The following is a 26,830-nucleotide window of genomic DNA, read 5'->3' as shown; positions in this document are numbered from 1 at the left end:
GTTAAGAGTAAATGTGAATAAGAACACATACATATAAATATCAACATATACATACATATACATACACATACAGACATATGCATATATACGTATGTACATATTCATACTTGCTTGTGTATATATTTGTAAGAAAGTGGATGAATCTTTCTTCATGTTTCAGATAGCTAGAAGTGGATGTGGCACTAACTGGTGTTAGGTAGGTGGATAGGGGCAACAGTCCTGGGTGTGTTGAGGAATCTATGGAAAGGAAGGTCACTGTCTGTAATGACAAAGACGGGTATATAATGGTATAGTGGTCCTGTTTTGTTTTATGGATTCAGTTTGTGAGCTTTGCATAGAAATATAGAGAAAAGGGCGGTTTTTTTTGGAAATTAATTGTTTGAGGACACTATGTTGTTTGAGGAGGGATGACCAAATAAGAAATGATTAAGAGTGAGGTTTAGGAAAATGAGGAGTATGTGCAAGAGAGCTGAAGATTGTGTGCTGAAATGGTCTGATAAGTGAGGAGAGCATGACTAATAGGGTATGCATATTACAAGTGTAGGGAACTTGGAATAAGGGGAACCAAAGAGAAGGTGGAAGGATGGAGTTAAAGATTCTGTGAGTGTTCAAGGTCTTTACATGCAAGAGGGTGTTAGGCATGCATGGGGTAGGAATATTGGAGCAATGTGGTATACAGTGGACAATGTGCTGTCAGTTGGCTGAACCATATGAAGCACTTGTAGAAACCATAGAAAGGTCTTTAGGGCCTGATTGTGGTTCTGTTTTCATTGCATTATACACGACAAACATGGAGGAGATGTGAGCGAATGAGACCATTTCTTCATCTGTACCTGCAGCACCTTACTAACATGAGAAATAGGCTGCAATGTCTGTATGCAACCAAAATGAAAAGAAGGGAGAAACAGTGGTGTGTTTGAGGAGAGGAACCTGTATGTTCTAGAATGCTTTGGGAATTTGTGAGTGTAAGGAAGTGAACCCCAGACTAACGTGGATAAAAATGAGTGGATTATGAGAGGTAGGCAATGATCAGCACTTATGCACCAGGAAGTGAGAGGAGGGAGGATTGTATTGGATGGAAGATTATGATGATCAGGATCTTTGACATTATTACCCTATTTTCCAATAATGGAGGGGCAAGATTTTGATGAGGCAGCATGAGAGGATATGGCAAACGAAAATCCACTAGTTTTCCAAGCCACATTCTCGCAAAGAAAAGCGAGTTAACAGACTGCCAGAAAGTGTTGGGAGCACCCAAGCTTTTGCAGAATATGGTAGTACTATCAGTCTAGAGAGTATCACTCTCTAAACCAGTCTTAGCACCACCAAAACCCTCAGTCTTTCTTTGAAGGAAGATACTTTGTGATGCCTCAGCTGCCTGTAGATATCTTCACCTCAGACTGTGAAGTGACCTAGATGATCCAAAACCAGTTTAATTCCTTGTTGTGCAGAACCTTAGCTTAAGTGTACGGTTGTGTTAGGTTATACTACAGTATAACTACCTGTACAGTGAGTTTAAATTCCAGTGCAAATACCTGCACAGAAGTGCTAAGTACATTAACAGAGTCATTTTTCATAAAAATTTTAAATTTGTGAATGCTGTGATCTTTGGCTCCACGTCTGGTCTGGTAGAATTTTTTAAATTTGTGAATGCTGTGATCTTTGGCTCCAAGTCTGGTCTTGTCCTTCTCAGTGCACAAGTCATCACTTCAGCTTACATCATGGTGTCAGATATTATGGTATTTTTTGTTTTTTTATGAATTATGTTGACCACCTTGTGAGGTTTGTGATGATCATGAATTAGCAAATACAGATAATGGAAAAATTTTGAATTTCGAAATACAGTAATTCAAACATTTTGCTATTTCAGTTCGGGTAGAGCCCTCAAGGATAGTGCATTGGTGAGAAGAGAGTGGCGATTGAGTAAGCTTGGAAAGGAGACTTGTTTGAGGAAGTACCAAGACTTGGAGAGGGTGAGGAATGGGATGTACTTAAGGAAGCAGTGATGGCTTGTGGAAAAGATGCATATGGCATGAGAAAGATAGGTGGGCAAATTAGAAAGAGAAAAGAGACATTTCGACAATACTTACACGGAAGGAGTGCAAATGACTTGGAGATCTATTAAAGAAAGTGACAGGAGGTTAAGAGGAAGGTGCAAGGGTTGAAAGAAGGTAAATGAGAGATGGGGTGAGAGAGTATCATTAAACTATAGGGAGAATAAAAAGATGTTTTGGAAGGAGGTAAATAACATTTGTAAGACAAGAGAGCAAATGGAAACATCGATAAGGGGGCAAGTAATAACAAGAAGTGATGAAGAGAAAGCAGTGGAGCATGTATTTGATGATAGAGTGGCAGATGTAGGATGTTTTGATCGAAGTGGCGTGTGAAGTGAGATGGTCAGGGAGAATGTCTTGGTTAAGAAAGAGGTAGTGAAAGCTTTGTGGAAGAAGATATATGGCAAGGCAGCAGGTTTGGACGGTATTGCAGTAGAATTTATTAAGGGGGTAACTGTGTTGTGGACTTGATAAGGATATTCATTGCATTATGGTGAAGTGCCTGAGGATTGGTGGAATGCAAGCATAGTACCATTGTACAAAGGCGAAGGGGTTAAAGGCAAGTGTTCAAACTACAAAGGCATAAGTTTGTTGAGTATTTCTGGGAATTTGTATGGGAGGGTATTGATTGAGAGGGTGACGGCATGTACAGAGCACCAGCCTGGGATGGAGCAGTGTGGTTTCAGAAGTGGTAGAGGATGTGTGGATCAAGCATTTGAATGTACAATGTGTATGAGAAATACTTAGAAAAACAGATGGATTTGTATGTAGCATTTATGGATCTGGAGTTTATGTAGCAGTTATGGATCTGGAGAAGGCATATGATAGGGTTGATAGAGATGCTTTGTGGAAGGTCTTTAAGAGTATATAGTGTGAGAGGTTAGCCGCTAGAAGCGGTGAAAAGTTTTTACCAAGAATGTAAGGCATGTTTACAAGTAGGAAGAGAGGAGTGATTGGTTCCCAGTGAAGGTTGGTCTGCAACAGGGGTGTGAGATGTCCCCATGGTTGTTTAGTTTTTTATGGAAAGGGTGGTTAGGGAGGTAAATGCAATACTTTTGGAGAGAAGAGAGAGTGTGCAGTCTGTTAGGGAGGAGAGGGACTGGGAAGCGAGTCAGTTGTTCGCCGATGATACAGATATGGTTGCTAATTCGAGAGATACTGCAGAAGTTGGTGACTGAGTTTGGGAAAGTGGGTGAAAGGAGAAAGTTGAGAGTCAGTGTAAATAGGACCAAGGTTATTACGTTCAGTAGGATTGAGGGACAACTAAATTGATGTAAGTTTGAATGGAGAAAAATTGGAGGAAGTGAAGTGTTTTAGATATCTGGGAGTGGACTTAGCAGCGAATGGAACCATGGAAGTGGAAGCAAGTCACAGGGTGGGGGAGGGAGGCAAAGGTTCTGGGAGCAATGAAGGTGTGGAAGGAGAGAATATTTATTATCTTGGTGAGCAAAAATGGCTGTGTTTGAAGGAACAGTAGTTCCAACAGCATGATATGGTTGTACGGAGGAGGTTGGATGTGTTGGAAATGAAATGTTTGAGGATAATATGTGGTGTGAGGTGGTTTGATTAAGTAATGAAAGGTAAGAGAGATGTGTGGAATGAAAAAGAGTGTGGTTGAGAGAGCAGAAGAGGGTGTGTTGAAATGTTTTTGTGCACATGTAGAGGAAAATGGACAAAGCGGACACGTGTTAGAGGTGGAGGGAACAAGAAGCGGGAGACCAAATTAGAGGTGGAAGAATGGAGTGAAAAAGATTTTGAGCTATTGGGGCCTGAACACAGGAGGGTGAGAGGCATGCAAGAAATAGAGTGAATTGGAACAATGTGATATACTGGGGTCACTGTGCTGTCATTGGGCTGAACCAGGACATGTGAAACGTCTGGGGTGAACCATGGAAAGGTCTGCGAGGCCTGGATGTAGATAGGGAGCTGTAGTTTTGGTGCATTACACATGACAGCTAGAGACCGAGTGTGAACGAATGTGGCCTTTTTTGTACATTTTCCTGGTGCTACCTCGCAGAAGCACAGGGGAGCGATGTTGTTTCCTGGAAGGATGGAGTGAAAAAGATTTTGAGTGATCAGGGCCTGAGCATACAGGAGGGTGAGAGGCGTGCAAGGAATAGATTCGATTGGAACGATGTGGTATGCCAGGGTCGATGTGCTGTCATTGGATTGGATTGAACCAGGGAATGTGAAGTGTCTGGGGTAAACCATGAAAGTTTTGTGGGGGCCTGGATGTGGAAAAGAGCTGTGGTTTCGGTGCATTGTACATGACAGCTAGAGACCGAGTGTGAACGAACGTGGCCTTTGTTGTCTTTTTCTAGTGCTACCTCGCACACATGCAGGGGGAGAGGGTTGTTATTTCATGTGTGGCGGGGTGGCGACGGGAATGAATAAGGGCAGACTATGAATTATGTACATGTGTATATGTATACGTTGAGATGTATAGGTATGTATATGTGCATGTGTGGACGTTTATGTATATACATGTGTATGTGGGTGGGTTGGGCCATTCTTTCATCTGTTTCCTTGCGTTACCTTGCTACCTTGCTAACGCGGGAGACAGAGACAAAGTATAATAAAAAAAAATTATTTTTCCTTTCCATGGATAAAAACGGGCTAGAATGATTGCAAGATTATATTAATTATTCTTTTCATGTGTTTATTGTGCATCATATAGTACTATGTATTGACATAGGCAGTAGCATTAGGTAGTATAAGTCAGTAGGAACATAAGGAAGCGAGACATTGTGCATCATATAGTACTATGTATTGACATAGGCAGTAGCACTAGGTAGTATAAGTCAGTAGGAACATAAGGTAGGAGCCTCTGCAGACACTGCACTAGAGTTGCCCTCTGTCAAGGGTGAGGCACTAAAGGCTAAGAAGCAGCACTGGAGTTTACTAGTTATGGAGACTATATTGCCATGGCCACCCTCTTGAGGAAGTTCTTGAAGGGAATAGCCATCAGATATATAGATAGAACTGGGGTGTACAAACAGGAAAGAGGACAAATTCTTTTAATATGCTAACACAGGTCAATGAATGCTTAACTAGAAAGGAGACTTTATTAAGACATTTGACTAGTATGTACAAAAGTATTGTAAAAAAGTTACATCTTTGGTGATGTGCCAAGTTAGACACTCAAACAAACACTCGTTATGTTGAGTTGGTTGTGCGATGCTTTTCTTTTTTCTATGTAAATCCCCCGTATGGTCATAGAAGACCTTGGTTTGTTACAGCTTCATTTCAATGATGAAAATAATTTTTAGCCAGACAACTAAAAAAAAATTCATGATTTCATATATAAACCTTGGTATGGTACACAGAAAATACTTTGATTTTCACAGTATGCTCAGTTTTGTTCCCAAAATTCTCAACATTTGTAACAGCACATATAAAAAAACACTAAAAATATTGAATATTTCCTTTACATTCACAAGATTACAACTCTTCAAATAATACTAGACCATATTACAAACTGAAAAATGATAAATATGCTCAATTTTTACAACGAAAAAGCACACTCATGGTGAATGCAATCCACCAGGAATTTCCACTGCTTTTACCACATTATTTACATTGGCACCATATAGGTCCAATTATTTCAGAAGAACAAGTATCATAGGTCATATGTATGGAATACATGCGACATGAATACTCAGGAACAACAAATACCAATTATTTAATTCAAACTTGCAAAATGATTTCCTCAATGTATAGAAGATTTACATGGTGTTTAATGTAATGTATGTACAATATTAACAATGACAGCTTACAAACAGCAGTCATATTTGTATCATTCCTAATGTACACAATTTACACTTGCAGATTATGCCCTATCACTGCTCACTGTAAACAGCACTCCATACTTACATATTATAAACTGTCGTCATGCCCTGAAGAAAGGTTTCTCCACTATAATCTAAAGAAAACTTGCACCAGTGGATGTGATATTCAAAAGTATGTGAAAGTTAATTACATATATCTACAACAGTATCATGATGAATTGGTCTAGTTTACATTCCTAATATACATCACCAGCAACCAAATACAACATGCAAATAATAAAGGGTTTACCAATATTATTTGATGTCAAACAGCCCAGAATCACCATGGACATTATGACAGAAGTGGGCTAAACTCAATACCTTACAATTTCATAGAAATGCAATAAGCTTACGTTACTCTTTCCTTACACAACACTTCAATCACAAAAGTACTCGTCAAATTCAACCAATAAGAACTTGCTATTCATATGGAAATAAAGTTTGATCACGCATTCATGTGTTCATTTTTTTTTAATCCTGTATACAAAGAACTATGTAGAGGGATGGGCAAAACTTAACTACTATAATACAAAACATCAAGAAAAAGTAAAATGGGGAATAAACCCTGAGCTGGAAGGAGATTAAGCTGAAATATTTTTACAGTAAAAACCGCAGATGCTTATTTGTGCACGTCTACTGACAGGCACTTCAGTAAAATGTTTACATTTTTGTACTTGTCACACTTTCTTACCTCTCACTGCAAGTAAGTAATGACTGCTTATTCATACATGTAGATTTTAACAAATATTCTGAGCATGTCTGCTGGATATTTTAAATGAACATGATGGTCAACAACCAAAGTGTTTGGGGAAGATTCTGCATGTGACATTCTGCTTTGAATGTGCAAAAAGGTGTTCATGATACAAAAGTAAGAACCTGGAATAACAATCTGCATCAGTGTAAACTAATATCATTACATAGTGAACTTTATCATGGGTTCTCTAGTATATTGTATCATCTTCCTATTAATTCTTCCAAACAAATTAAGGCATTAGATATGAAGTACCATTCTTTACAAAAATCTGCTAGGTTAACTAGTATATGGCATACATTTTACAGCAGAAAAATTTGATTACTCCAGAAAAGGGCTGTTTTAAATAGCACTGAATCATTCCTTAGATGTTTCTTTTTTGTTGTCAAACTTTCCATGATACAAACATTTCTGATTGTTTTAAATAAGAGAGAAATTTCTTAAAACTACTCCATTTACAATAATGGTACAGAAACTATGATTATATAGTATAATCCACAATATTCACATATGACTCCTTAACAAGGTTATATCTACTGAAACATTGAATGGACACAGTAGCACCATTAAAATACCATAGAATGAATGCATTTTTTTTTATATTCTTTACAAAACACAAAGAACTCAAATATATAATGTGTTCCTAACTAGAGAAGGGAAAGCTCAAAAGTATAAAAATATTCACATATACTGATGCATTTATTTATAGTATCTGGGAAAGTCATTCCACATCTTTATCATCCTACTAAAGTACCAAAGTGACATGTTTCAAGTGAAATACCTTGCCTTAACTTCCTGTCCCTGGAATCCCCTCTATCTTTATGAGGCTCTGCAACACTCGGGAAGCTGGCCACACCCCCAGTTGGGACTAGAGGTAATAAACCGTTATGATATATACAGTATATGTATATTTACTTATCATATTTATTATACTTGATTACCGTTTCCTGTGTCAGCAAGGTAGTGCCAGGAAACAAAGAATGTCCCATCCACTCGTATGCACTTTTTTTATTACTATTACACTTGATCGCCATTTCTTACATCAGCAAGGTAGCACCAGGAGACAGACGAAGAATGGCCCAGCCATTCATATCCACATATATATACATAAACACCCATACACACACACACACATATACATAACATATACTTACACAGACATATACACATATAAACGTACATATTCATACTCGCTTGCCTTCATCCATTCCTGGCGCTACCCCGTTCCACAGGAAACAGCATCGCTACCCCCAGCTTCAGCTCACATATACACACACACACATATATATATATATATAAACACCCATACACTAACATATACACACACACAGACATATACACATATACACATGTACATACGTATTCTACTCGCTTGCCTTCATCCATTCCTGTCACCACCCCACCCCACATGAAACAGCATTGCTACCCCTTGCTTCAGCAAGGTAGCACCAGGAAAACAGGCCAAAAAGGCCACATTCATTCACGCTCAGTCGCCAGCTGTCATATGTAATGCACCAAAACCAAAGTTTCCTAACCACATCCATGCCCCATAGACATTTCCATGGTTTACCCCAGACATTTCATATACCCTGGTTCATTACACTGACAGCACATTAACCCAGTATACTATATCATATAGTTTCAATTCCCTCTATTCCGTGCACACCTTTCAACCTCCTGCAAGTCCAGGCCCTGCTCAGTATAAATCTTTTTCACTATCCTTCCATCTCCAAAGTGGTTTCCCCGTTCTCCCAGTTCCTTCCACTCCTGATCCATATATCCTCTTTGTCAACCTTTCCTCACTCATTCTCTCTACATGTCCAAAACATTTCAACATACCCTCTTCTGCTCTCTCAACCACAGTCTTTGTATTACCACTCATCCCTCTTACCCTTTCATTACTTACCTGAGACCCCCTCACATCACATACTGTCCTCAAACAATTCATTTCCAACACATCCACTCTCCTCCACACAACCCTATCTTTAGCTTATGCCTTGTAATCATATAATAATGTTAGGACTACTATTCCTTTAAGCATACCCATTTTTGTTCACCAAGATAATGTTCTCTCCTTCCACACATTCTTCAGTGCTCCCAGACCCTTTGCCTCCTCCTCTACTCTATGACTCACTACAACTTCCATGGTTCCATTCTCTGCCATGTCCACTCTCAGATATCTAAAACACTTCACTTCCTCGTTTTTCTCCTTTCACACACTCTTCCAAACTCTGTCACCAACTTCTGCAGTTTCTCAGTCGAATCTGCCATCAAAGCTGTATAATCAGCAAACAACATATGACCTGCTTCCCAGACCCTCACGTCCCCCACAGATATACCTACCCCTCTCTCCAAGATTCATACATTTACCTCCATCACCATCCCATCCATGAACAAATTCAACAACCATGGTGACATCACACCTCTGCCACAGACCAACCTTCACCTGGAATCATTCACTCTCCTCTCTTCCTACTCGTACACATGCCTCAGACCCTCATTAAAAACTTCTCAACGCTTCTGGCAGCTTACCTTCCACAAAGCATCTCTATCATCCTTATCATATGCCTTCTCCAAATCCATAAATAAATGTCGTATCTATTTGTTTTTCTATATATTTCTCATATTCTTTAAAGCCAACACCTGATCCACACATCCTCTACCACTTCTGAAACCACACTGCTCCTCCCCAGTCTGATGCTCTGTACATGCTTTCACCCTCTCAATCAATAACTTCCCATACAACTTAAAAGATATACTCAACAAAATTATAATTCTAAGGTTCAGTCATTTGTTCTGGATGCTACCTTGCTCAAGCACAAAACAGCAAACAAGTATGAAAGAAAATATATACATACTTTCTTTTGCCTTTAAACATTAATGGTAGAACAGTTCTGCCAACTTACAAAGTACCTATTTTGCACCTGATTTTAGCTATTCAAAGCTACTCAAATACACAAGACCAGACAAGAAACTGTATATGTGCTGTGTACATTTACTGCTTACTCAAGAATACCAGTGGAAGTAGGGTGGTGGGTTTATACATGTTTACATAAAAAAAAATCCTATACAAAATCATAAATTAAGTCTCTCTTGCTTACTTCCTCTAATATTTTTCATGGTTAAAAAATGCATAGGCATAATCATCAACAATTCCTACTACATCAGAGAAACAAATCTAAATTATATACTGCCATTTCTTAGACAAATGGAAAGAAGTCAACCCCATTCAACAAAACCATGCATAATTTCAATTCTCAGCAAGGGCTTTAAGGTAATGCTGTACAAAACCAGCATAACAAAAGAGCTGGGAGACATGCATACCCATCATGGTACAAATTTTGCAATTATATGAGTTTTCCCATGAGGAGTTAGTCTATCACATAGTGTACTTCATTAACTAAATGATAAAAACATACTTTACAAGTTACAATTAATGATGCATTTTTTTTTTTTTTTTTACTGAGAACAATCACAAGATTTAAAGACTATGTACAATCAAGTCTGGGAAGCCTTTTCTCCATTTCATTTAACAAGAGCTTCTGTCATATCTGTGTGGTACATCTAAAATGTATTTCAAACTGGCTTCATATTCTCCTACAAAACAAACTGGCCATGGGTGCCTCACAAGAAATTAACATTTATCTTTTGGGCAAGGCCATAAAAAGATTAAACAAGTTTGGGGTATCACAAGGGGAGAGGTTTTCTGTTATTTCTTTTTTTTATTTTTCCAATCGATTCCATGCTGTATTCTTCCTTTCAATCTAAGAATGAGCTTTATAACACATTTTAAGACTAAAATACACTCAGAGTACTAGAAACAATGTAATAAATATAAAGTAGGGCCTAGTTTTTGTGATGAATGCTAATAACTTTGGTGAATGGGGCCAGTAACTTACACACGAATGATTACGTCATGAAGCACAATGTGACCATTACTGCCTTAGCCTTAATATGCCTTGCTTAAGATCTAATTTTTTCTATATATTATAAATATAGATATATATGCTCACTTTTCTGTTCTTGCATGCTACCTTGCGATTGCAGGATATGGCAAATATGTGAGAAAAACTAGAAATCTCCATGGGGATAGAGAAGAAACAATATTACTCATGAACCTCCTGCAAGATGTATGAAGTAGGCAGCAACTAAGAGGGTCAGGAGCAGAAGGCTGGATTAAAGAGGCAAAACTGTTAGCCTTCACTTTTTATATATTAAGCTATAATCTTGAGATGGGAAAAGGCAAGGAGAAAAAATCATCAGGATGTAAAAAACATTTTTCCTTCACAATTACATACAAAACTACAATTTAACCTGCGATAATAAGATACTTCTAGGGTAGGATGTTGAATGACTTTTGGGGGTTGACCTAACCTAAATAACCAGAACCTACTGTACGTTTTGTTTGATCGGTTTGTTCAACTTTGCTTATTCAATCCTACATTTTGCCTTATAAGTCCTGCTTTCCTCTCATATTTTCCAGTTTCAAAATAGAGCTATCAAAAATATAAAAGGATTTAATCATAATTCTGCCGAGTCACGAGAAACCATTTCATCTCTGATAGTCACATATAATTAACCTTAAACATCACCTGAAAAAGTATAATGTGTTATTCTCTCTGACAGCTTTTAAAGGTTGCTAGAATCCTGAAATTGCAGTAATATGTATCATCCCAATGACATTCTAATAAACTGGCATTCTTAAATCAGATTCTCTTTTTTAACCAATTATTGCACAGTATTGAGTCTGGTATTCATAAAATCAATGCAAAAGTGCCAAACTTCCTCTAGAACATGAAACATTCCCATACTCGGTACATTTCTTTTGCGCCCGAAACTAATAACATACACCCAATGTTGTAAAACACTTTTTTTGGGCAACTTTTAAAATCAACTCACAAAATGTACCACAAGCCTAAAGATGTTGGACAACCTACATAATGTGTTGGAATGTCAGGAGTGGGATACTTGTACAATTTCCCCAATAAAATCCATTTCATAAACATTGTAATCTAACCTTAGTTTCATGGAAAATGCACCTCTAAGAAGCCTCAATTTTGCACCTCAACAGAGTGCACTTTTCTATTACTTGTGCTACCTTATGTAATCTTCTCTTTTCATTTATTTAAACTCAACAGTCTTGATTACTGTAATTATCCAATTTACCAAAAGTTTCCCATTACCTTGAAACAATAAACAAATACAACAAGAGACCTTTAAACATCATTTGTGTATGTGTAACACTTTAAATTCAAAAAATTTTTCAAAGATAGTTCCTTTGGTAACAAGTCAAAAAAATAAAAGTATACAATCTTCAGAACACCAAAAACCCTTAAAGACTTCAGAACATCATGAGCACTTTCATTCACTAAATGAAAATAATTATTCCATAATACACAATGTAAGAAACAGCCCTTTTCTGTATCAAACTCTTCCAACTAAAATATTTACCACACACAGTTGCAATTTTACAATTCATGACAATGATTTCTATAACTGAAAACTCAATCTTGTAGCTATTACATAGCTGAGGATATACTGCATCAGCTCTCCTCAAATACCTTGTATACAACCTGTTTCTGCTCCATGATACAAATGATAGGCAATACATTTATGCCCTGTTGATCTGTATCCTTCATTCTTCTTATGCAAAGATAAAAACTTTCCAACAGGTATAATCATGGGTGGTTTCAATGACATAATTCTAATATTGTAATAAAAGGAACAGTTCCAATAAAAATAAACAAAGCCACTTTTGATATACTTTTATCACTGGATTTCATAACGATTGGCACCTAAGCAGTTAATATTTTGTACCTTAGTCCAATGCACTTTACACGCACAATGTCATTTTTATAATTTCTTACTGTGGCCAAATACACTTCTTTGCCTCTAGTGGAATGGTAGTAATTACAACGACCCTTAATGTTTAATATTTCCACATCTTGCAAAGACCAATGTGTAGTGTGTGTTTCAGGTAATATTACTGTCTATACAGTCATATGTATACACTGCAGACACTTAAAAAAAATAATGTGCTTTGGATTGAAGTGGAAAACCTTGAATCGTGCAGGGTTTACACAATTCTCATCTGATATGTGCACCATTCCCAAATAAAAGAGGTTTATGTAAAATATATTTTTTCTTCATGTCAGTCACTGTCAGACTCAAATTTCTTATTCAAATCAATGATCAGCACTTGCACAAAAGCACTCAAGAGCACCTACTGGCTATGGGAGGAATCCTGCCTCCTCCTTTCCTTATGGGCCTAATTTTCATACATCAAAAGTCTTTTCTCTGCATCTTTATTCAATTTATCTTAGTCTTGGCTTTCTGGCAATCAGTTTCTTCTCATAGCATGCCTCTGAGAGGTCCTGTTTGTAGTTTCTTTTACAAAGTAACCAGATATTTGTAGTCACCAAGCCAAATTCAGCCCTTGTGACAGGCAGTTTTTCTGCGGGTACTAAAAGTTTGGTACATACCTATTCACTAATACGTTTTAGTCCGATTCAGAACCATCATCTTCAAAACCTGTGAGATCAACTTCCACTAGTTTTCCATTATGTAGGGCATATTCCAGAAGAGCTAAATGACAGAAGACATACTGGTCAGGCATCTGGATTGAATATGCTCGTTGGGACCGTATCTTCTCCACAGTCCCCCTCACATCAATGGTTCCAACTTCCTCCAAACGACGGATACAGATATCAAGGGTACAAAATGTGCCTGTTGAAATCATACATATCAGTAAGGTTTCAAGAAAATTAAGTCCTAACACTTATCAAATAATTATTCATCAAAAATTAGCCACTAATATATTACATTCACATATAACACAAGACAATTATATCCCATGAGTTTAAGAAAGCCCTCCAAGCCTCTAAACATTTCAAGCAAGCAAATCTAACACTCCCAATAGAGGTTTCATGTAGTGTATTACACCCTCTGTAAAATTATGAAAGCGAATAGAATATGGAAATTCGATATATTTTAGGACCATGGAATGTTCATATTTTGAAATCTTATCCATTTTAGAAATTATGGTAGAAAGATTGTGATCTGAACATATCTTAATCAAGTGTTTTGTATATCTAATGAAATTTTACAAGTTTTTCAACATCTAAATATAAAAGGAGGGCAAGGAATAGAGTTAATTGGAGCGATGTGGTATACCGGGGTTGACGTGCTGTCAGTGGATTGAAGCAGGGCATGTGAAGCGTCTGGGGTAAACCATGGAAAGCTGTGTAGGTATGTATATTTGCGTGTGTGGACGTATGTATATACATGTGTATGGGGGGGGGGGGGGGCATTTCTTTCGTCTGTTTCCTTGCGCTACCTCGCAAACGCGGGAGACAGCGACAAAGTATAATAAAAAAAAATAAAAAAAATATAAAAGGGGAAATGTACCATCACTGGGTTGAATCTGTGCAAATGATGTGATCCAAGTAAATTGTGTAAACTGTAACAGTGGTTGAGAATGTTTAGCTTTGGTTTTGATGCATAATATAAGATAGCTAGAGAATGGATGATATGTGCAAATGAGGTCATTTGTCTCTTCCTAATGCAACCTCACTAAAGTTTTTTTTCTTTTTTTTGCTTTGTCGCTGTCTCCCGCGTTTGCGAGGTAGCGCAAGGAAACAGACGAAAGAAATGACCCAACCCACCCCATACACATGTATATACATACACGTCCACACACGCAAATATACATACCTACACAGCTTTCCATGGTTTACCCCAAACGCTTCACATGCCCTGATTCAATCCACCGACGGCACGTCAACCCCGGTATACCACATCGATCCAATTCACTCTATTCCTTGCCCTCCCCTCGACCCTCCTGCATGTTCAGGCTCCGATCACACAAAATCTCTTTCACTCCACCCTTCCACCTCCAATTTGGTCTCCCACTTCTCCTCGTTCCCTCCACCTCCGACACATATATCCTCTTGGTCAATCTTTCCTCACTCATTCTCTCCATGTGCCCAAACCATTTCAAAACACCCTCTTCTGCTCTCTCAACCACGCTCTTTTTATTTCCACACATTATTGGAGTATATATTAATTGAGAGGTGTGTACAAGAGAGAATTTTGAATGTAAATGTGCTCAGAAGGGCAGCTGGTGGTATGTTTGATCACAATCTTGTGGAGGCAAGGGTGAAGATTTGTAGAGGTTTTTGAAAAAGGGAAACAATGTCAGTGAAATGGGAGTGGTGAGAGCTTAGAACAATGATGTGTGTGAAGAAGTCCAAGGAGACAAAGTAGAATGGCAAAAGGCGAGAGTAAATGAAGCAAGGGGAATGGGTGATGAATGAGAGCTATTTAGGCAAGTAGTGCTGGCATGTGCAAGAGATGTATGTGGCATGCAAAAGGAGGGAGGTGGGCAGATTAGAAAGGGTAGTGAACGATGAGATGAACTTGCTAACGAAAGAAAAGAGAGGCATTTGGGCAGTACCTTTAGGGAAGCAGCACAAGGGATGAAAAAGAGGGAAAATGAATGTAGAGGTGAACGAGTATCAGTACACTTAAGAGTGAAGGTATGTACAGAGCATCAAATTGGGGAAGAGCAGTGTGGTTTCAAAAGTGGGTTGATGTGCAGATCAAGTGCTTACTTTAAAGAGTATGCCCGATAAATGCACAAAAAACATGGATTTGTAAGTAACAGATAAAAATCTGGAGAAAGTATTTGATAGGGTTGTTTGAGATGCTTTGTGGAAGTTCTTAAGAACATATGGTGTGGCAAGAAAACTGCTTGAAGAAGTTAGAAGTTTTTATCAAATGTGTAAGGTTCGTGTATGAGTATGAAGAGAGGAGAGTGAATGGTTCCAAGTGAAAGTTGGTCAGTTGCAATGGTGTTTGATGTCACTATGGTTCAATTTGTTTTAGGATGGTCTGATGACAAAGGTAAATGCGAGTCTTGGAGAGAAGGGGGAGTGTGCAGTCAGCAGGGGATGAAGGGTCCAAGGAAGTGAGCTAGGTGTGGTTTGCTGGTGATACAGCACTGGTGGCAAATTTGAGTGAGAAACTGCTGAAGCTGTTGACTGAGTTTGGAAGAGTGAGAATCAAAGGTTATTTATTTTTTTATTATATTTTGCTTTGTCGCTGTCTCCCGCATTTGCGAGATAGCGCAAGGAAACAGATGAAAGAAATGGCACAACCCACCCCAATACACAATGTACACACACACACACACGCAAATATACATTTGTATATATATGTACACATATATATACACACACAGACACACACATATATATCCATGCACACAATTCACACTGCCTGCCCCTATTCATTCCCATCGCCACCTCGCCACACATGGAATACCATCCCCCTCCCCCCTCATGTGTGCGAGGTAGCACTAGGAAAAGACAACAAAGGCCCCATTCGTTCACACTCAGTCTCCAGCTGTCACGCAATAATGCCCGAAACCACAGCTCCCTTTCCACATCCAGGCCCCACAGAACTTTCCATGGTTTACCCTAGACGCTTCACATGCCCTGATTCAATCCACTGACAGCACGTCAACCCCAGTATACCACATCGATCCAATTCACTCTATTCCTTGCCCGCCTTTCACCCTCCTGCATGTTCAGGCCCCGATCACTCAAAATCTTTTTCACTCCATCTTTCCACCTCCAATTTGGTCTCCCACTTCTCCTCGTTCCCTCCACCTCTGACACATATATCCTCTTGGTCAATCTTTCCTCACTCATTCTCTCCATGTGCCCAAACCATTTCAAAACACCCTCTTCTGCTCTCTCAACCACGCTCTTTTTATTTCCACACATCTCTCTTACCCTTACATTACTTACTCAATCAAACCACCTCACACCACACATTGTCCTCAAACATCTCATTTCCAGCACATCCACCCTCTTGCGCACAACTCTATCCATAGCCCACGCCTCGCAGCCATACAACATTGTTGGAACCACTATTCGTGAAACATACCCATTTTTGCTTTCCAAGATAATGTTCTCGACTTCCACACATTCTTCAAGGCTCCCAGGATTTTCGCCCCCTCCCCCACCCTATGATTCACTTCCGTTTCCATGGTTCCATCCGCTGCCAGATCCACTCCCAGATATCTAAAACACTTTACTTCCTCCAGTTTTTCTCCATTCAAACTTACCTCCCAATTGACTTGACCCTCAACCCTACTGTACCTAATAACCTTGCTCTTATTCACATTTACTCTTACTTTCTTCTTTCACACACTTTACCAAACTCAGTCACCAGCTTCTGCAGTTTCTCACATGAATCAGCCACCAGCGCTGTATCATCAGCAAACAACAACTGACTCACTTCCCAAGCTCTCTCATCCACAATAGACTTCATACTTGCCGCTCTTTCCAAAACTCTTGCATTCACCTCCCTAACAACCCCATCCATAAACAAATTAAACAACCATGGAGACATCACACACCCTTGCCGCAAACCTACATTCACTGAGAACTAATCACTTTCCTCTCTTCCTACACGTACACATGCCTTACATCCTCGATAAAAACTTTTCACTGCTTCTAACAACTTGCCTCCCACACCATATATTCTTAATACCTTACACAGAGCATCTCTATCAACTCTATCATATGCCTTCTCCAGATCCATAAATGCTACATACAAATCCATTTGCTTTTCTAAGTATTTCTCACATACATTCTTCAAAGCAAACACCTGGTCCACATATCCTCTACCACTTCTGAAACCACACTGCTCTTCCCCAATCTGATGCTCTGTACATGCCTTCACCCTCTCAATCAATACCCTCCCATATAATTTACCAGGAATACTCAACAAACTTTACCTCTGTAATTTGAGCACTCACTCTTATCCCCTTTGCCTTTGTACAATGGCACTATGCATTAAAGGTACATATCTGAAATATCTTTTTGACAATTAAGAACATAAAGAATATATGTACCTGTTCTCCCTATTCCTGCAGAACAATGCACAACTATTGGTGGTCCCAAAGGATGACCAGGTCCACGAACTTCCAAGCCCAGTAGTAAGGCGAGACTGAGCTTCCCGAACATGATTTAAGAACTCAAGCATGGCCATGGCAGAATCAGGAACACCATAGTCTGGCCATGAAGTAAACTGCATATGCTCAACTTTTCTTTCTTCACCAGACTGCAATGTGAAAAGAGGAAATTATGACCAAATTTATAGAAAAAGTAGTTTTGCTCTAAGACACATACTTCTGTTTCTAGAGGAAAAAATATCAAAAAGGCATGCTATAACTGATGTGTCTCTTATGTATATATATTTATTATTTATTTATTTTGCTTTGTCGCTGTCTCCCGCGTTTGCGAGGTAGCGCAAGGAAACAGACGAAAGAAAGTTCCTGAAATTGGCAGTTACTGCTATTAAGCAAACCATATAAAAGGATATCTTGAGAAAACATGAATTTTTACTGTATCTTCAACTCACTCACCAGATTCTGAAAAAATAACTTTTAGTCACAAAAAATACAAAATATATTCACAAACCAAGTGAACACAGACAAAAGAGATGACTAAATGTTTGACAGAAAGAAGGTAAAAACTTAGGAAATGATCTGTTACTTTGATATCTGGTAATGGATCTTTCAAGGTGAACTACAGTGCAACAACACTAAGAATTTAAGCAAGATGTTAAAATTTAATGGAAAAGGGACTGAATATCACACTAGAGAAGTAATTTTTCGCTTACCCTGTTATCCCGAATCGTAAGAGCTGAAACAGTATAATCCCGATAGTGGTAAACATGAGTATTGGTGACTGTAAAGTGAGAGTGAGATACTACTCCATCTTGCTCTGCTGTCCAGTACTGCCCACATTTGGTCCTCCCTCTCTCTACTGCTCGGGTTGTCATGACAATAACACACACTCGCTGTTCCCAAATCATTCGCCAGAAATCACCAAATGTTCCCGGTAATGGACCTTATCAAAGATACAACAGAGGGTTTGAATGCATACATCTGCTGTACAAAATATAAAGAACAATGACAATCAAAACAATAATGAAATTAATAACCACCACCATAAATAAGAGGTTTAACTTCTAATACGGCATTACAGACTCTGCCTGCCTGGGGTTTACTGCGAGCAAGAAGTCAGCTTTAGCTAAGCTGCATCATTATCAGTGGATGGAAACTAGTAATACCTCATTGAGGACCTTCTCCATCAAAAGGAGTCCATTTCCCAATTCCTTTGTGAAATGCGGTCTCAAAGGTCCTGGGATTAAACAACAATAATCATATCGTAATTCTCTAACTGTGACCAAGAATTATGACTAGTTTGCAGATGATGATGCTCCTGTACAGTACAAATAGGTAATTAAAAGAGAGCAGTGTTAAAATTCAGACTAAATTGGTTCAACTCACTAGTTATTTGTATTAAAACTATTACGCACCCCCTGATGGTTTTAAAAAGTTATTAAAACAAATTTTTAAAAATTGTACCAAACCAGAATGTCTGACATGACCTAAAAGAGCCTGAGTGATCAGTGGAGCAAAACTTACTCCCTAAAATGATGGGAAGTGTGACAGCCATCATTAAGTGGCAGACTTGGGTGATGTTAAGAGAGTATTCAACCAATGATTACTCCTTAACAATAAGTGACAAAGATTTAAAAATCAATGAATCTTCCACCCACTGAAAAGTACTCAACAGGGTTGCAGTAAGTGAAATATGAACACCTTCAAGTTCAACCAAATGTGTGTTTGTATGAAAATGATTCACAATTCCTCTCCTTAATTCCAGTGCAACATTCAAGTATTCTAACCGAGGTTATATCGAGAGATCTATATGCAGCTTCAGTGAACTCTTATTGTATTTTCTAATATACTGGCTCACCTTGAGTAGAAATGAAGGCATTTTTCTGTTTATAACCATCAACATAGTTTGCATTGATGTAATCTGTGTGACCTTCTTCATCCTCAGCAGAAAGCACCACTCGAGAATTGTCAAAACATAAGACATCTGTATACCGATTTTTGATTTGATTCCATCTTTTCCTGCAGAGAGAAACCATCAGTCAGTGCATGCCGATTTAAAAATAAACTCAATTTATGAATAAATAAGTACCCTATAAACCACACACCTTGTATACCACTTACAATATCTGTGGAATTCTGCCTGTTGGTCTGTCTATTTATCAAAAATTTAGTATATTAAAGTTTGGTATAATGATTACCTCTGAAAATTCATTGACCGATACACCTAGCATTCTGAAACAAACACTCAATATCTCCTTTTAATACAAAATACCTAACAACGCTAACTCACATAACTCTTTCTTCATAACTAGATTTTCTTACAATTAGCCACTCCTGCCTTCTGACAAAATGGTAGGAGCAACAGAAAGAAGAGGTAGGTAGAAACATTAAGCAAGAGTATTATGTAGAAACATTATGTAAAAACAGTGGTTAGGAACAATAGGTTGGAACATCAGGCAAGAACATTTGGTAGAGACATTAGGTAAAAGTAGTTTTTGCAACATTAGGTAGTAGCTTCTGGAAAACACTGTGCTAATGTTACCCTCTGCCAGTGGCAAACACCATACACTTCTTCAAGGTTTCCCTTCATTTCTGACACATGTACCTTCTTTGTCAACTTCTGATTCATCTTTCTCCCTATCTAGCTATCTATCTATATCTCCGATGCCCATTCCCTTCAGGAACTCCCTCAATGAGGTGGCCAAGGCAAAATTAGTCTCCATTATCGGTGAACTCCAGTGCTGCTTCTTATCCTTTAAAGCCTCACCCTTAACTGGCCACAGTCTGAGAGGCAACTCTAGCACAGTGTTTTCAGAGGCTCCTACCTGATGTTCCTACCTACTACTTCTATATATTGCTCCCACCATTTGCCAAAAGGCATGGCTAGTACACAGCACTCCACACAGGAAAATCTAGAGTAACAAAAAATGCAATGTGCGAGTTAAGTGTTGTTAAGTGTTATGCGAGACTAAGAAAGATCATGTTTGTTGACAGCATGCCAGCAATCCATGTGTATGCAAGGCAGAAAAAAAAAAATCTACCCTGGTCAGACGAGTGCAACTTAACCACTGAAGTGACAGCTCACTGTGCAGCTGTCACGAACCCTCTCAATACCCAGGTGGGTAGTATTGGTAATATACCTCCCTGGTTGGTGGCTGCCTACCAACTACTACCAACTCTCTATGTCCAATCCATTTCAGTAAACCCTCTTCATCTCTCTCAACCATACTCTCGGTTTGTAACCTACACAGGGGTTACCTTTGGTGTAAGCATGAAGTCTCTATCAAGTTTTGTTCTTGCATTATTGTACAAACAAGAAAGTATACACTGAAAAAGAGACATTCAGGCGTGACAACACAAATCTCTCATACAATTTTGTTTTGGAAAGACAAAAAGAGTGTTAAGCACTTGTGTTGTATACCGAGGTACTGCCAGTTCATCACCTCTTCAGTATGGCAAAACTTGACACCATGCTCAGTAAGGCCCCAGTTGGGCATACAGACCTTATCATTTACTTTCCTTGGTGGCCACAGGTGTCTGACCAACACCAATAAATACTTATTCCGAGAACAACATAAACTTCATGCACATCTCTAGGATTTCTTTGATACGATATAGTAATCTTGAATGAACAAGTGCTAAGCACAAATAACATGTCTAAGAAGCAAAAATTTGAGTTAAGAAAAGACAAAAGGAGCAAGTTAGCAGGTCTATATATAAATAGAAAATAAAAAAACATGATATGGATACCCTGATATAAATAACAGCATTTCCAAAACCGTCACCTATTACCTTGAAACTTCAAAGGTTCCATCTGGAGGCCGGCTCTTAATCTGTGTATAATCATGATAGAGTCCTTGTCGTCCTTTGTCTCTCAAGTGCCGCACAAATTCTTCCAGTGTGAAGCCTCGTCCGTCATCATAGTGAAGACTGTCATCATCACTAAATCCACTGCTTCCACTGCTTGGTGGGGCAAGCGGTGATCCTCTACCTATCACAAGTATTAGAACGTATTAATCAAGCTCACATCTTAGGGATTTCTCTCATATACAGTTTGCATTTGCTATTCATAATATTTCAAGCTGGTTATACCATAAAAGAGCTTCAAGTACAATCAATCACAGGGCAATTATCAAGATGACCTAGAACAGTCTTTGAAAGTTTACAGTCTTCTACATGTACACTATTTCATTATCAATTACCTATACGTTTTCCATCTTTGTTATATACCAGATGTCACCTATTTTCCAAGTTCCATTCAATGAAGAGGCAAGTGGTGATCCTCTAACTACAGCATGCTACATAAAAACATTAATATAACTGATCTTTATGCTCTACAGCTCTTCATTTTAATTATACTCGATTATCTGTTCATAATATTTCAATTCAGACAGTGTCCACATGCCATCAATCAAAATTCAATTGTTAAACCATGATCCAGGACTACAAAAGTAATGTCATGGGCAATCCACAAAATATCTAGCTTAGTTAGGTGAAAGATAAAAATTATTTCTTAAACCAATCTGTCTTTCCAAATTCTAATTAATGGAGGCTTTTGTCAAAGCCAACCTGGAGGGAACAGCCATAAGATATACAGACAGACCAAAATTAATCATATTTACTCAGAGGTAAATCTTTAGCAATCAAAGATGATTAGCATCCTTTAACATACTACCTACATGCTGAGGATGTGTATGAGTGATTTGAGAGGCTGTATGCACCTGATCTACCTCATGGAACTAGAATCAGACAAAGTAAAAAAAAAAAAAAAGAGGAGAGTAGAGGCGCATTTCCTTTTTTTTTAGCACTCATGAGAAGATACATACCACTAATTCGGTCTGTGTCCTGTAAAACATGACCATTAAGATGTGCAGTGTCTTGTATTTCAGGAACTGGAGAACATTCCCCCTTTAATGAAGGACTTAAATTTTTTTCTCCATCTTTACGCTTCTCTTCATTAGCTGGGTCTTCATCTTCTGTGCCATTAAGACCAGAGACCCTTCCATCCTGTTCTCTAACATTTCCTTCCTCCTCTAAGTCATCCTCATCATTACTGTCATGAGAGAAACTCTTCTCACAACTAACTTCATCTTCACTGAATTCACACAACTGTAAAAGAAAAATATCAAATAAATAAAACTGAGGACAAGAAATTCACTTGATATTCAAATGCCTTTGGATTTTAACAAGCAAACAATACAGTTGAAACATCTGACATTTTTGTTTCATTTCTTGAAAATTACATTTTAAGATGATTTTAGCAAAACCTGATTGCTTACCTGCTCCACTGAACTGGAGGGATCATGGTCTCCAGTTGGCACCATATTGGTACTGTTGTGGTTATCAGAATCTGTTGTAAGATTCTGCCCAGACTGGAATGTTAGGGGTGGAGCAGGCTCACACACACTTGATGGGTTTCTATTGGTCATGGAGGTGCGACACTGAAGAAGCCAGGCACTGTGGTCTATGCTAAGATATCCACCAAGATCCACTGGCAAGCACTTTACTGGTATGTGGTTTGCAAGCTGCAAAGAAAGAGAAAAGATAGTTTTAAGTGCAAGATGCAGAAATTAAGAATTTTCCTGATACTGCAAGTTCATCGCTCAAATCACAAATTAGTTCTGAAAAATTCTTCCCAGCATGTTCTTTAAAGTCACAGAATATGGAATGGTGAAAACTAAGGAGATAAAAAGTGTCGCAAAGCAGCAGGAAAGGATGGGATTGCAGATGAGCATTTCAAAATGGTGGGTGACAGAGTTCACTGGTTAGTCAAGCTATTCAACGTTTGCATGGCCTAAAGTTAGGTTCCCTAAGATTGGAAGAATTCATATACAGTGCCCTTATGTACAGACATGGGAGACAAGGGCAAGTATCTGAATTAAACAGGTATAAATCTCATGAGTATATCTGGTAGAAAATCAGCGGAAATGATGACGGAGGTGGCATGAGAAGACACCTGACTGGATAGGAGCAGCGTGGTTTCAGGATACATATAGAATGCATGGACTAGATTTTTTCTTGAAGAATCTGAGTGACGAATACTCTGAAAAAGAACGCAAACTGCCTGTGACACATATGGTTCTGAAAAAGCATATGATGCAAGGAATACACACACTTGTTAGAAAGTTACTGAAAGCCATGAGGAGTTTTTATCAGAGAGCAAAAGAGTAAGACTTGTGAAAGTATGGAGGAAGGTGGGTAAGTGATACCCAGAAGAATGCATGTGCTGTTACCATGGCTGCTTCATCAGTTTACTGATGGGGTGATAGGAAGAAGAATGTAAAGGTCTTAGGGAGTGGGGCAGGACTGTGGTATGCTGTGAATAGAGAGGCATGGAAGATGAATCAGTTGCTATTTGCTGATGACTTGGCCTTGGTGGTATACTCCACAGAAACACTCATGAAACTGGTGACAGTCTGGAAGAGCTGTTTTGGTAAAGTTGAGTTTTGGGGTTAAAAGAGTTTCTTTTCCAGTTGATGCTTAAAGTTTTGATGAAACAATGGATGTCAAATTTTTACAGACATTAAGAAGAATCTTTACATTAAACATTTTTCAGAGCAAGAATTTTTTCAGGTTTTTGAAAGCTTCTCTCCTGAAACCAAAAACATCAAAGATTTCCTGAAAAGTTTTATTTCCAAACCCATTTCATTGATAAAAGGATATCAGTTTGGAGATTTTCAGTTGAGATGTTTTATTGTAATTGTATAACAAGCAAGCAACAATATCTAATTTGAGTTAAGTTACTTACCTCTGGCAATGATACTGTATAGACACGATCACGCAACTTTTCTCTAACAAAGAGCCGTAGTACTTTAAATGGAGCTTTGAACCACAATGGTGCTGTTACTATTAAAACTTTCTTCAACCGAGCTGGATACCCACCCTGCAATAAATATCACCCTATAAAAAATTCAACAAGTTATAGCATCCCTATCCTTCTTCCTTGAACTTTGTCTCCTATTTAGATGCAGTGATTTATGAATATAATACCTTTAACTCAAAACTATCTCAGATAACAGTAACAAGTTGCACTGCTTTGCAATACATGTTACTCACACAGTATGACTAACACTAACATTCCAATGATTATCCACCACATACATTGTAATACCTCTTCCTTTACCCTCTACCATGCCATTATACATCTTCAATATACCAAATATTAAAAGGATCCTTCTATATATAGTTGGTCTTACATTAGTATTATAGATAAAAATTAAGCAACAACTAGCAAAATTAAAACTACCTTTAATAATGTAAGAATCTTTTGCGACAGTTGGTAGTCAAAATTTTGATATGCAGATTCACTCATATCATAGATAAAAACCAGGCCGCATCTCTGTGTCTCTATGGATTCAAGGGCAGCATCCAATTGGTACACAACCCCTTGGAGTGTAGTCTGCTGGGAAGTCTCCCTAGGGTCATGTAGTCGGGCAGTAAATACAGCTATAGCAGCACCTGATTCATCACGACATGGCTGTAAAAGAAATGAATCATTAAGGTCATTGACATGATAAAGTTAAGTTCTATAGTTAAATATAAGATTAACAACTAGATCAGGCAAGAAACAACCAATACCAATTAAATTCCTTAGAAGAGGCATTAAGATTACAAACATAAAAAAAAGGAAAATGTTGATCTGGGATACCTGGTTTTGCTATCATCTTTCTCATCAACCCATCCAGGACTTTAACAAAATTTCCCCATATATAGTTGTTATAAGCAATTAATCTTTAAAAATGAGTTGAAAGGTGAAATTACATAAAAATGAAACTAAGATAATTGCCAAAAATGATTCAACTTACAAGTATAGTGAATTTCCCAGTACTAAGCTCTGTCTGCAAAGGTTCACAGGATGGATTGAGGTTCACAAGCCCCTCTCTGTGTCTCGTAGCTTCGTGTTGTTCATATAAATTCACAGCTCTAAGGGAAGATAATTATATGTATTATCTCTGTTTGGAATTAAAACCACTCACTCTCTTTCCTTCCTACTTCTACACATGCCTTACTCTTGAGGCAAACACTCCTTACTGCATTTATCTACTTTACATTTTCCTATATAGTCATAGCACCTTCCACAAGGCTCTCTATCAACCTCATCATTAACTACCTCGAGATCCATAAATGTCATATACAATTCATTAACTTTCTCCATGAATTTCTCAGAAATTCTTATAAGCAAATACATGGTCCACACATCCTCTACTTCTTCTGAAGTCCACAACTACGAAGCATGTCATCTCCCTTTTAATCACCACTTCCAATATACCTCTAAACATATGAAACAGTCTCATATGATAAAAAAATAACACTAATACTAAAGGTAAAATAAAATACAAAGTGGCAGATGCAAAATATTCAAAGATGCCCTGCTTAATAACCTAAGTTCACTCTTTCAGGTTACAGTTACAGCTAAACAAAGAAATTTGCTAGATTCCTAAACATTGGCTTAGTTGCCAACTACAAAAAGAAGCTACTATTTGCCTACAAACATAATATTTTAACAAGCTTATCATCCCATAACTTCTTCATTCTGTCTGGAGGAAGCAAATAATTTCTAAGAACTTCAGATATCAAAAATAAAGATGCAATAATGATACAATGAAATGATACAATATCCTGTCATTTCTTTTTTAATTAGGACACTTACTGACTTTAAGCTAGCATCTATAACAGACAAATGATGCAAAATCAGAAAATATGCTACCTTATATATGAGGGTAATAAGAAAAGTGGGGATGAAACCTAAAGAGGGAATGCTGAAATGATTTGGACATATGGACCTCCAAGGTGTAGCTGTTAAGTGTTCCTAATCGTGATGCATTCATAGCCTGCCCAGGGTCAAGCACATACTTTCAAATCCTGGCTGCAGCAGTCAGTCCACAGTCAACCTTGCTGTTCATCCACCTCTAGAGGTTGGTCAATAACTTGGGTACCTGGCTCAGGCTAGGGTATATATTTGACACGCATTGATAAGATGGCCCTAACTAGAGCCTACATTGCCCATACCATCTTAGCTAAAAAAAAAAAAAAAAAAAAAAAAAAAAAGAGAGAGAGAGAGAGAGAGAGAGAGAGAACGAATTATGAGAGGGGTAACAAAAGTAGAGAAGACAATGTGAAGGGAAAGACCAAACTGGGGATAGAAGGATGGTGTAAAAAAAAAATTTGAAGTTATGTTCCTGATTATCACTATACTATATTCCGAATCATCAACCCT

General features: G+C 38.2%; 2 protein-coding genes across 7 annotated transcripts in view; one reads left to right on the top strand and one right to left on the bottom strand.

Annotated features, from left to right (window-relative positions):
* l(3)87Df (lethal (3) 87Df) overlaps positions 1-26,830 on the top strand; it is a 52,237-nt gene that overhangs the window by 24,510 nt on the left and 897 nt on the right. For 3 of the 6 annotated variants that reach the window (XM_071676799.1, XM_071676796.1, XM_071676793.1), the window contains exon 5: positions 5,883-6,337. The exons of 1 other annotated variant lie outside the window; for it this stretch is intronic. The gene's annotated coding sequence lies outside the window, so the exon portion shown is untranslated. Of the gene's footprint in view, positions 1-1,870; positions 6,338-17,577; positions 17,711-26,830 lie in introns of those variants that run through there. 2 more of the 6 variants (XM_071676797.1, XM_071676794.1) reach the window with 2 other exon arrangements.
* Positions 5,106-26,830, bottom strand: part of LOC139756894 (tyrosine-protein phosphatase non-receptor type 9-like) — a 189,478-nt gene continuing 167,753 nt past the window's right edge. The window contains 11 exon segments of the mRNA XM_071676788.1: positions 5,106-13,358; positions 17,557-17,614; positions 17,616-17,765; positions 18,327-18,556; positions 19,472-19,632; positions 21,406-21,604; positions 22,440-22,722; positions 22,893-23,138; positions 24,362-24,496; positions 24,860-25,090; positions 25,419-25,536. Coding sequence (XP_071532889.1) covers positions 13,132-13,358; positions 17,557-17,614; positions 17,616-17,765; positions 18,327-18,556; positions 19,472-19,632; positions 21,406-21,604; positions 22,440-22,722; positions 22,893-23,138; positions 24,362-24,496; positions 24,860-25,090; positions 25,419-25,536 — 2,038 coding nt within the window. The 3' untranslated portion in view covers positions 5,106-13,131.

This window comes from Panulirus ornatus, chromosome 23 (genome assembly GCF_036320965.1).
Source record: "Panulirus ornatus isolate Po-2019 chromosome 23, ASM3632096v1, whole genome shotgun sequence".
NCBI classification, from domain to species: Eukaryota; Metazoa; Arthropoda; class Malacostraca; order Decapoda; family Palinuridae; genus Panulirus; species Panulirus ornatus.
This window is presented reverse-complemented; position numbering and strand designations above follow the sequence as displayed.